This window comes from Mobula birostris, chromosome 27, assembly GCF_030028105.1.
Source record: "Mobula birostris isolate sMobBir1 chromosome 27, sMobBir1.hap1, whole genome shotgun sequence".
NCBI classification, from domain to species: Eukaryota; Metazoa; Chordata; class Chondrichthyes; order Myliobatiformes; family Myliobatidae; genus Mobula; species Mobula birostris.
Genome location: NC_092396.1, coordinates 24,583,367 through 24,596,185, shown reverse-complemented (window position 1 = coordinate 24,596,185; position 12,819 = coordinate 24,583,367). Strand labels below are relative to the sequence as shown.

Here is a 12,819-nt window from a genome sequence, read left to right as displayed (position 1 = left end):
CAAGATATAATATCCTAAAGCATTTACTCACTGTGTAAAAGTACTAAGGAGCACACAAATGTCTAATATTTTCATTTGTACATAAAAGTATTACTTAATTATAATTAATACTTCATTATATTATGTATTAATTATTATTTATCTTATTAGAAAAGTACAATGTAATGGTAGTAGAGAAGAGACGGCCACTCAAATTGTAGTACATAATCAATTGTACAAAGTAGTAATTTTGGCTTTCTTTGGTATATGCCTACTGTATTCAACTGAACAAACTGAATTTCATTTGAACATTCTTAAGTAAATGTTTTATTCAGTTTCCATGTTGGCATTATTATAACTCAAATTCACATTCAGTATTATGATCAGATATTCCTACAAATATTCTTGCACTAACTAAATATTATATTACAACTTATTATATTACAACTTGCCCATATAAAGTCTTGCAAAATGCAAACTGATACATATTGCTTTCAAGTCAAATTACAAAATGCAAGAAAAAATGGCACTTTGCCATTTTGGGAACATAGTTACTTTATTCTTGATTCCCTAGATGTTGAGCTCCTGATTTTTACTGAACCAGGTCAAGAAAAAAAAAATCCAAATGGAAGTGAGAGAAATCTAAGGATAAGTCGAATGGGGTAACATTTTGAATCAGATGCTTCAACCACAGAGGTCTGCACTAGCTTCATTAAGGTTAGCATATGTTGCTGTGTGACATGGGGATGTATAGGGTGTAAGGAAGGGGAAACCAGAGCAGATCAGTCTTCCAATCTAGCCCAATGGAATCTTAAATCAGAAAGCGCCAGGCTTCACCATTGTCCAGGTCAATTTAGCTTGTTTCAACTCTATCTGAGAGAGAAACAGTAATGTTTGCTTTCATACACTGTTCAATCACAGCTCAGACAGGCTGACCAAAGGTAACACCAAATACATCCACAGACAGATCTGCAGGTTGGACACTATACCTAATATGCCAAAGAGAACAATGTAAAAACTTGAAGGGAGGAAAGGGAAAAGTAACTCAATAAAACAATGGGGAATATTACAAAAGTAAAGTTACAACAAAAAACAGTATACAAGAAATTGTTCAACAGAAAATTCTTACTAATATTTCACTGTGAATTCCTGATAAGTGAATATTCCTGATAAGCAAATGACTGTATTTCTCCTTCCTGACCTTGAGCCGATTATTTCCTAAGTACTCTCCGTCCATTTTCTTGATGGCTTTGCAGACACTTGCAATGTCACAGTACTGTAGGAAGGCGTATTGAGGAACCCCATTTACCTTCTTGATGTCAATATCCTGTCATTTTAAATAAAAGAAAAGACAATAGCATGGACATTGAACTCTGGGCCTTTGCCTCATTTCAAAATCTAGGCAATTTTAATATTTTGATATTGTTTTCTTTGCATTTACTTTTTAGATTAAGTTGTGCTGCAAAAAAAAACTCTTATTAAACATTTGATAGTTATTTTCATGTGGAAATGTAATGCATAATATCAACCGCTACCATTTGCATTGGCCTCTTAAAGGAGTAGAAATGGTCAATTAGAAAATTACTCAAGGAAATGTAAATTTCTTAAATTTTAACAGTATTAAGACACCTGCTTGGATAACACATTGTGTCTTCACCCAATGCTTGAACTTAAAGGCTTGGCACCAGTTAGGACTTGCACACAGCCTTTTAACCTATAAACTATTTATGGTTCAATTTGGAAACCAGACTGCTTCATATAATGGTGCTATTAGGGTTGCAAATCTGGTTCCAGATTTTAATAATTCACATTAACCAAATACAGAATCCAATGTGTGCAGATAAAAAGCTGACAAAAAGCGAGTCATCCCTGGCCTTTAAAAACTTCTGCCTATAACCCTATACTCTATTAGGTCATACTAACGCAAAATCCTGTCCCCATGCTTATTATTATTGGCTCCAGAAGTCCTAATGCTTCCAAATTAAAATTCTTAGACATGTTTAAATCTTAGCTGGCTTTTTCTACTCTAGCAGTTTCAATTAACAAAATCAGGCAGGTTGATCAATGTCTAACAGTGCCTTGAAATACTGCAGGCATTCCCAAATGAGGTATTTGGAGTCTGCAGTATGTTATCAGACGTTCAACCTTTCAGCATCATGCACATTGATTTAGAATTAATTTGACCCTGCTTACCAGTTTTACCCACTACCCAGGAGGACTCATAATGTGACAATTAGACTATCAAAATTAAGTGCAACAAATATAGCTTATTCTCCACAAGAGATTAAATACAAATCACAGAAGTTATTTATTTAATATTCTGTAAAAAGATCGGCTCTGCAACAATTACGGAAGATAATCAAGATGATAAATAATTAGAACGTAGATAAATCTATACAGCCTGACTCAATTGCAAATCAGAAGCTCATATAAAATCCTGTCATCTTCATAATGACCAATCCAACAGTGTACATACCACAATCTCCCCAAAGCGTTCAAAGATGTTTCGAAGATCTCCATAGGTTGTTGTTTTCTCCAAGTTTCCAATAAATAACGTTCTTGTGGCCTTGGGATGAAACTCATCTATTCGGTCATCCAGCGGTCGAAATTCATTCTCACTTTCCGTTTCTGCAAGGGGACCCAAACAAAAAAAAAAATTCAAAAATATATTATGTCACCACCACTAAAACATTATGCATACTAACCCTTCACACGTTCATACATTATATTGCATCTAACTATGCAGTACACATTATGTTCATGTGATCACGCAGTTACTTCCTATTTTCCAATCCTCAAATGCTTTATCTAAGGTTTAACTGACTAAGGAACTAACTGTGTCATCTAGTTATCAACTACTGATTCACCCGACCATTGTTAGTCCTTTGTTCATCGCCTGTGGTCTATTTTCCTGGAGTGGATATATATTCTGTGTTGTAGCAAAGACTCAGTGCTGTTCCCAGCAGCCTGACAAGAGTAGTGAAGCAAACAAATAGGCATTAGTTACAGCAAGCAGACGCTGAGGAGACCAGCAACATCATGGCCGCCAAGTCCCAGGCTGGAGGACCAAATAAGCGGAAATCATGTAGGCTGGTCATCAGCGTTGGAGGTCCGCGTGCAATAAGAGTCAAGACCCGAAGGTCAAGCCCATCATCAGTGAGTCCTGGGGTTGAGGGTGGAGGCCCAATGTCTGAAAATTTGGGAGCTTGGGGCCAAGGACTGGAGACAGTCTGTCCTGGAGTTAGAAACCAGTTTGTGTGTGTGGGTGGGAAAGGTTTGTTTTGCTATTGTTGTCTTTTGTTTTGTTGTTGCTGCTTGTGTTCTGTTAAACAATATGGGCATACTATGTTGGTGCCAGAATGTGTGGCCACACTTGTGGGCTACCCCCAGTACATCAATGGGTGTTTTAGTTATTAATGCAAATGACATATTTCACTGTACAAGTGATGTACACGTTATTTAATGTATACATGATAAATGAATCTGAATCTGCATTAATTTTTAGTGCAAGGAAATCCTATCAAAAGCAATTATTACAGAATCCATAGTTAAGTGAAAATGCTTTGACTACAGATTCCAGTTGACTAGTGCCTCTACACTTCTACCCACACTGGCCAAGCAATAATTTTCATTTAAAGATAGACTAGGAACCAGCAACCCACTGGTGAAGGGTGTACAGAGATCCACTTTGAGGAGCACTGTGTTGTAGTATTTCTCAGTGAAACAAACTATACACAAATGAGACTTACACAAACCATTGCTTCCAAGCCAAAATGTTTAAAACGAGGGGTCAGTTTTAAAATAAGGAGCTAGAAAGAAGTGAGAACCAACGTCTTAACCCAGAGGGTACTACGTCTTTTGAATTTTCTATTCAAGCAGGTTGTGGGGACCTAATCACATTCAAGATAGAGATTGCTAGATTTTTGTACACAAGTAGAATTAGGGGACATGAATTTTTAGTGAAAAGTGATTTTCAGGCAAAAAATGATCCATAGTCTTATTGAATAGCAGAACTGAGAAAAGCTTGAATGGGCAACTTCTGGTTTTCTTTCTTTATGACCAAGAATAGGCTCTTAACAGGACACAGACTGGGAAGTCAGTTAACTTACTTGAGTTGAGCTTGTGCACCTTTCATCTCTGCATCAAGGTTACAGGCAATGTACTATGGTTCTTGTTCTGGCCGCAAGTAGTATTGTTTGTTTAGTATGAACATCACTTCCTGTTTGTAAGCTGTTTTTCACATCATATCCTACGCAGGTTAATTTGGATTTCGACCTGAACCACACATGGTAGAAAGACATCCATCTCCAACCACTCTTTATTTGCCCTTGAAACTGTGATATTCTGTGAATCCTAAGCTTTCTTAATATTAGTAAACAGATGGACTTTGAAGAAAATATTATGTTCATCGTTTATCACTATTAAGCTACAAATTCACTCTGATCTAAACAGCATAGTTACAGAATGTTGCATATGTTACCTTGTATTTTCACTGATCATGAGAATAACTGATAGTGTTAGTATACTCAGGCGTGTGACGATTCTGTATTGAATCTCAAATGTACTTAATGCAGTTTTACAAGCTTGTCCTCATTAAAAACCCTGAAAAAAATCTCTGGCTTGGGTGACTTCTGAGAAAGTGTTTAACTCCTTGCCTAGGTTTGTACACACGCACTGCGAGGGCAGTACAGTTTCTATGTAATAAACTAATCCAAAGCACAATTGTTCCTTGCTTCGATAAAGCCTTTGATATAACTATGCTCTCTCAAAACTCAGTGCTGCTCAGTATACACCTACCTGGACCAGTCCAGGCAGTGACTTCAATCTGCATGCCAAAAAATAACTTCCCCTTAGATGCATTCATAGCCTTCTCTTGATCTTCTTGCTGTCGAAAGAAAACAAGGCCATAGCGCTCTTCGGATGCACCGTGGATCTGCACAGATGTTACCTTCCCATACTTCTTAAATTCGTGAAATAGACCATCTTTAAGGCTTGTGTCTAAATGCAAAAATAAATATTTTCAATACAATGCTGTTCATATGATGCAAAGTATCACTTTTCTTTAGCTTAATTAGTATTCAACAGAAACTTCAATTTTACAAGTGCTTACATCTAGTATGCTCTTCTGATCTGAAATGATAAGACAATCCTGGTTTTCAGAGATTCTCAGATGAGAGCTACCAAAATGATCTGAAAGAATGGAAAGCACTGGCCATGCTGCAGTCAGCAGACAAACATAATATCCCCTGCAAAATCAATGGAGGGGAAGTTGGACTAAGAGAGAATTTGACCTGCTACTTGTATCCAGTAATTATAATGGCAAGGCTTTGCTCAATTTTAATCTAGATCTGTGCCATCCTTTTCAATAATATTACTAGCACGTAGAAAAATACAAAAAATTACGTTACAATGAGGATCAATAAAAAAATAAATTTTATTAGTAATTTTTATATAAATTATGCCGCAAGATGGCATCCCTAAACTAAACTTCTATTAAATTCTCCTATTTTATAAAAATGGATGCCAGTTATTTCTAGTTCAGATTCTAACTACTATACATGACTGAGACACCAATATTTATAATTTCAACTGCTTCAAGAAATGCTGTAATAATAAAAAAAATCCCAATATTAGCATTTCAGAGTTAAAACTTCCCTTTAAAAGGAGATACAATATTAAGAAACCAATTAACTATGGGTTGTGAAATTAAAACACAGTAATAAGTGATAACCGTCAAGTTTGGAGTTCTAAGCTTTTAGCACTGATATAATATCAGTGCTAAATATAGGTAACGTCTGTGTTTGCTTCCTCCACACATGCTTTCAGTGTTTTTGTTAGGCTCAATAAAGTGAATAGATTGAGGTAAAAAATAAACAAGCACATTTTTCTGAAGAGTGCTTAAGTTAGTACCCAATGCTCCCTTTCCTCTCACTCTTCCTCCTAATTGTTTTTCCTTCCCATTTGAAGAGATTTATTATTTGCTGGGGTACAACTGCACAGGCTTTTAGTATATGTACAAATGGCCATTTTCATGTGTACCTCCCACATTTAATATTAGCAGATTATTTGGTAATCACCCACTCCCACCTCATGTTCACAGAAATAATTTTGGCAGTGACAAAGAGGAGGAGCAGGAAATAAGGTCTATTTTTCTATCCATAACATGGGTATTTTAGTATCAGATACGGATAATGGGTTCTTCCAGTAAGATGGCGGCGTGCTTAGGCGCAGCAGCCTCTTACGGTCAACCAAAGGTGTTTGACCCTGTTGAACACTGATAATGTAAATGCCTCAGTTGTATCGAGGTGTAGGCCTCAATCTGCGGGTTTGCTTGCTGCTGCAGTCCAGGAGAGGAGGCATCTGAGGCGGTGTAGCGTGTCATCCATGTTCGGTTGGGAGCTGGCCTCTCCCTTCAGTGTTGCTCCCCAGTGTTTGACTGGTGGAATGACAAGCTGGATTGCGTGTGTGTGTTTGTCTATGGACTGCCAGGAACTGCGCCATCAGTTTGTGGGATATGCCACTCAGGTACTTGGCCTATTTACATTTTGTGTGACTGTATGTGTGCTCGCTATCTTGAATGTGCTATATGCCTTGTGTTGTGTATGTTTTGCACCTTGGCCCCAGAGGAATGTCGTTTCGTTTGGCTGTATTCATGTATGGTTAAATGATAATTAAAATTGAACTTGATTTGAATTTGAGATCTGTAATTACCATCATAGCTGAAGTCATCCTATTAAGCAGAGGATTCCAAATACCTTTACGGCTTAAATTAAAAATTCTCACACATATTTCTAAATTTCTCCCATAGCCTCGCGACTTTCTGTGTTGTATTCTCCTCTAGCCACTCTGAAAAACTTTCCACTCTTCCAATTCTGGCCTTGATATTATGCCCAAGTTGAGAATTGACAAATTCTGGTAATGCCTCCCTAAAAGACTTCTCTCTCTCTCTCTCTCTCTCTCTCTCTATTCTTCCCTAAGACACTCACTAAAGCCTCTCCCCTTGACCTAGATTATTTATTTGTGTTGCAGTGTGAAATGTTACTTAATTATATTCTTTACAGAGTACTCTGAGGCATTTTATTAAAAGCACTGCATGAATTAAAAGATGTTGTTTTATCAGTCACCTACTGAGTGCCTTAACTGCTATCATTGTGCCTCTGGCCTGAAGTATATTCTAACGTTTTGTCAATTTCATTTTTACTTCATCATAGTAGTGAGACTGTCAAGAAGGACAGGTAGATGATAAAGCAAAATTACACACGGTGGGATGAGTTGCAGTGTAGAAGGGGGACAAAATCAAAAAGGGGTTTGGGAAAAAGGATTGCAAGTTTTATTTTTGAATGCATACAGTATATGGAATAAAGTAGATGATCTTGTAGTGCAGTTAGAGATTGGCAGGTATGACATTGTGGGCAACACTGAGTTGTGGCTGCAAGATGATGATATTTGGGAGATAACATCCAAGGATACACATCATATCGAAATGACAGGCAGAGAGACAGTGGAGGTGGTGTGGCTGCGTTGGTAAAAAATGAAATCAAATCCTTAGTAGGAAGTAACATAGGATCGATGTTGAATCCTTGCAGGTAGAGTTAAGAAACTACATGGGTAAAAATACCCTGATGGGAGTTATATTCAGCCCTCCAAACAGTAGTCAGGGTATGGGGTACAAATTACAAAGGGAGATAGAAAAGGATTGTCAAAAGGGCAATGTTACAATAGTCATGGGAGATTTCAATATGTAGGTAGATTGGTAAAATCAGTTTGTGCTGGATCCCAAGAGAAAGAATTTGTAGAATGCCTACTAGATAGGTTTCTGGAGCAGCTTGTGGTTGAGCTCACGAGAGGATCAGCTATTCTGGATTGGGTGCTGTGTAACGAACCGGATTTAATTAGGGAGCTTAAGGTAGCGGAACCCTTGGGAGACAGTGATCTCAATTTGATAGAATTCACCCTGCAATTTGAGAGGGAGAAGCGAAAGATGTATGAGTATTACAGTGGAGTAAAGGGGCAAAAGAGAGGAGTTAGTGGAAGTTGACTGGAAGGGTACACTAGCAGGGATGACAGCAGAGCAGCAATAGATGGAGTCTTTGGGAGCAATTTGGAAGGTGCAGGATAGATATATTCCAAAGAAGTGGTAGTATTCTAAAGGCAGGATGATGCAACCGTGGCTGACAGGGAAGTCAAAAGCCAATGTAAAAGCAAAAGTGAGGGCATATAATACAGCAAAAATTAGTGGGAAGTTAAGAGGATTGAGAAACTTTTAAAAACCAACAGAAGGCAACTAAAAGAGCCATTAGGGGATAAGGTGAAATATGAAGCTAACCAACAATATCAAAGGGAATACCAAACGTATTTTCAGATGTATAAAGAGTAAAAGAGAGGCAAGAGTAGATATTGGATAACCAGAAAATGAGGTAGTAATGGGGGAAAGGGAAATTGCAGACAAACTGAATATGTATTTTGTATCGGTCTTCACTGTGGAAGACACTAGTAGTATGCTAGAAGTTCAAGAGTGTCAGGGGTTAGAAGTGAGTGCAGTTGCTATTACTAAGGAGAAGGTGCTTAGGAAGCTGGAAGGTCTAAAGGTAGTTAAGTCACCTGAACCAGATGGACTACACCCCAGGGTTTGCTCCTATGTTTTAAAGTGTTATAAAGCAAATCTGCTCCTATTAGAGCAAAGTCTGGTACATAATGAAGAACATTTTTTAAATGAATTATGCTTAGTTTATTTTTTGTTTTTATGTATTTGATCACAGAAGACAGCTGCACATTGGACATGTTTTTCTTTATCTCAATCTCTGCAAGAAATTGTAGAAATACCCATTCAGTTTATTCTCCTCAACCTCCTCAGCTCCTAACTGAACTGACCTGAACACCTGAAGTAACTTACAGTGACATGCTAACTTACAAATATCCCGCAACAAAATAAAGAAATCAAATTAAACACAAAGAAATTGTCATCTGCTAATTTAAACCAAATTGAGACGCCAATGATTTTAACCTCCAAATTCTGTGTTTCTTTCTTGCAGCGACAACTTTGTGATAAGATTACCAGACAATTTCTTCGAACTTATCAAATATCTACTAGAATATGACTTCTAGCTGGATTAAACTTTTCAAATGATGTGCTTACTCACCAGTAGAACGGACTGGCAAATTTTGGACCTTGATTCCATAACTCTTGCGTGGTTCATCCTTTTCCACAGGTGTTGGGAGTTGAACTGGTGGTGCAGGTACTGCAGCAGACTGAACGGATCTTGCTGGAGACTCGTCACTGGAGCTGCTGCTTGAATCACTACTGTGAAAAGAAAAAGCTGCTGATTAGATTTAACCAAATGTGTCCTGGAAAATATAAGCATTTTCTTATTTCAGCTGCAGAATAAACAATATCCAACTTGTTTATATCTATCCTACAATCTCAATCCTGTTGCTATGGAAGAGACTTTATTATTCCCCCAAAATAAAAAGCTGTAATTGAGACACTAGACTAGCTCTTATAATCAAGGCTAGCATGGCAGCAACAATGAGTGTTTAGAAAACTTTGCTCAGGTTAACATGAATGCACATCAATTTACAGTGTAACAATTTTTTTTAATGCAATATTAGGAAAAAAACATTCTTTTATAGTAAGGCTTGCTGCCTTTCACAGCAATTTTATTCAATCAGTAAAATGTCTTTATACATCAAGTACTCAGCAGGGTATTATCATGTCTCTTTACAAATACTAAATTGTATTCAAGGTATACAAAATAACAGAGCAGCACAACATATGAATTCCCATCAGTTTAATCATACGTGTTAATGATGTGATATCTCCGGCTACAGCACTTTATAAGCAATCAGATTTACATCTCAGTGACCAAATTCTAATTTTTTTAAAAGATTGATATATTAAAGAAAGCCTTATAATCTATAACTCAACTTAGCATTAGTTGAGTGGAAAAATCTTCAAAAAGCTGATAAGCGCAAGCATTAAATAAAAACTTATAGACTCAATGCACACAGGGTAAGCACAATTAAGTTTCAAAATGCAAAACAAACCCAAAAAGACCAACGACTGTTCAATCAATCTATCTACTCTCAATGATCAGGAACTGATGGAAACTATTACCAACTGTGCTATCAAGGGGCAGGTAGCCACCAATGGATCATAAGCACAAAAGACTCTGCAGAAAACTTCAGTAAAACACACAAAATGCTGGAGAAACTCATCAAGTCAGGCAGCACTCATGGAGGGGAACAAATGTTGGCTATTTATTCCCCTCCATATATGCTGCCTGGCTTGCTGAGTTCCTCCAGCATATTGTATGAATAACCAGTAGAATCATCTGGCTCTAGATCTCATAACAATTAGGTTTTAAACATGGACTAAAGACAATAGACAAAAACAACTAAAGATCTGAATGCCATGATGAAGTAGATTCTGAGGTCAATAGAGTTCATCTTATTGTACACAGAGATCATTCAATAGTCATGAAACAGCAGGACAGAAGCTTTCCTACAGCCTGCTGGTGCATGCTTTCAGGCTTTTTTATTTTTGCCTAGTGGGCGGAGTGAAAATAGAGATAGGTCGTGCCTATGATCGTGCTGGCTACTTTACCAAGGCAATAAGAAGTGCAGACAGATGCTATCTATGAAGGGTAAGCTGTTTTCCATAATGTGTTGAGCTGCATCCATAACTCCCTGCAGTTAGTTTATTGTAGTCTCGGCCAGTCCAAATGCCATACCAAACCCTGATGCATCTGAATTCGATGCTTTCTATGGTGTATCTATAAAAATGTTGAGAAGTCAACAGGGATATGCCAAAATTCTTTAGCTTCCTAAGGAATTAGAGGCGTGGCTGTACTTTCTTGGATATGGGTCTATATGGTTGGAGTAGATAAGGCTATTGGTAATGTTCACTTCTAGAACTTAAAACTCTCAACACAGTTGATGTAAACAGGAGCATGTGTACCCCTTTCCCCTTGAAGCAAATGACCAGCTCTTTTGTTTTGATGACAATGAGGGGAAAATCATTGTCATGACACAATGCCACTAGGCTTTCTCCTTCCAGTACTCTGACTCATCATTGTTTAAGACTCAGTCCATTACATTGGTGCCATCTGCAAGCTTGTAGATGTGTAGAGATGAATCTGCCACTACAGCTGTGAGTGTATAGGGAGTACAGTAGGGGGCTGAGGACACAACCTGGTTGAGCATCAGAGTTGAGGATAATTGTGCCGGACATGTTACTGCATGTCCTTATTGATCATGGTCCATTCACCAACAAGTTAAAGATCCAGTTGCAAAGGGAGATGTCAAATCTGAGATCTAGGAGTTTGGAGATGAGTTTCCTTGGAATTATGGTATTGAAGGCTCAGCTGTAGTCTAACATAGGTGCCTTTACTATCCAGATATTCCAGAGGGCCAAGGAGATGGTATGTGCTGTGGATTTTTTTTTGTGGTAGGCATATTGCAGAGTCTGGCTGGAAACTGGAGTTACGCCATCACTAGCTTCTTGAAGCACTTCATGACTGTGGATGTCAGAGCCACAAATTTAAGTAGGGAGACATTAAAAATGACTGCAAACAACCCCAATGTCTGATCAGCACATAATCCAAGTATGTGGCAGGACTCCATTGGGCCAGATGCTTTTTGAGGGCTCACCCTCCAAAAGACTTATCTTACATGATCTGTGGCGACTCTCTGTACAGGTGAATTGGAGGTTATTAGGTGGGTAGTGTCATTCCATTTCTTTTCTGTTCAAAATATGCATAGACTGATGCATGGGAGCACCACACCTGCAAGTTCCCTTCCAAGTCATGCAACATCCCGACTTGGAAATGTACCTCTATTTCTACACCGCTGCCAGTTCTAAATCCTGGATTTCCTTGCCCAACTGCACTATGTGAGTATCTGTACTAAAAAGACTGCAGTAGTACAAATGACCAGTTTACCTCAACAGTTTCAAACGCAATTAGGATGGGCAAAACCCAAGTCCTCAGAAAAGAATACAACATGGGATAAACTTGCACACTTGAGGATGGATGGAAGAGGGTATGTGGATGATGCATTAATGATATGGTGTGAAATTAAGACTAATGACCTAGTTCAGGAGTTCCCAACCTTTTAAGCCACAGACCAATACCATTAAGCAAGGGCCCATGGGTCCCAGGTTGAGAACTCCTGACTTAAACTTTCAAATTCAAGGATTACACATCATCCCTTAGGTGAATCCTGAGACTTGGAAACCATCAGAAAATGTATATAGCTTATGGAAGCAGCAAATTTCACGGGGACAAAAGAATATTTCTTCTTTGATAACCAAAAATACTGCTGATGCTAAAAATTTGAAATGGATCAGAAAACCCTGCATCTGTGGAGACAGAAACAGATCAATTACTTCTCATCAAAATTCCTGCCCGATCTTCTGATTATTTCTGAAACATTCCTATTTTTATTTCTATACTTTTGTGTTAATTTTTTAGCCACTTTGTCTCTCATCTGCTTGTCTGATTGTTTTAAAACCACAGATGTAAATCAGACATGCAGATAAGGCAATCAGCCTAGCAAAATTATGAGGTCTCACAGTGTTTGATGCTAAGTATGAAGACTAATTTCTGTACTGCTATTAACAAGTCTAATTAATTACTAACACCAAATAAAATAACACATTATCTAACATCATTCTGAAAACATAAGTACTGAATAATGTTTCAAAAATTGTTGACTTGAATGTTCACACGAGAATCTGTAAGAATTAGCTACTGAAACTTGCTACCTCTTCTTGTTACAGAAGAAGACATGCCACTTCCAAAATAAATTTTCAAGTGAATTAAAGTTCTTAATGTACCAGAG

At 37.8% G+C, this 12,819-nt stretch overlaps 1 protein-coding gene across 1 annotated transcript in view; it reads right to left on the bottom strand.

Annotated features, from left to right (window-relative positions):
* spen (spen family transcriptional repressor) overlaps positions 1–12,819 on the bottom strand; it is a 90,055-nt gene that overhangs the window by 26,389 nt on the left and 50,847 nt on the right. Inside the window, exons 4-7 of the mRNA XM_072245273.1 lie at positions 9,120–9,280; positions 4,777–4,977; positions 2,456–2,607; positions 1,181–1,306 (exon numbers count right to left, since the gene is read on the bottom strand). Coding sequence (XP_072101374.1) covers positions 1,181–1,306; positions 2,456–2,607; positions 4,777–4,977; positions 9,120–9,280 — 640 coding nt within the window. The remainder of the gene's footprint in view (positions 1–1,180; positions 1,307–2,455; positions 2,608–4,776; positions 4,978–9,119; positions 9,281–12,819) is intronic.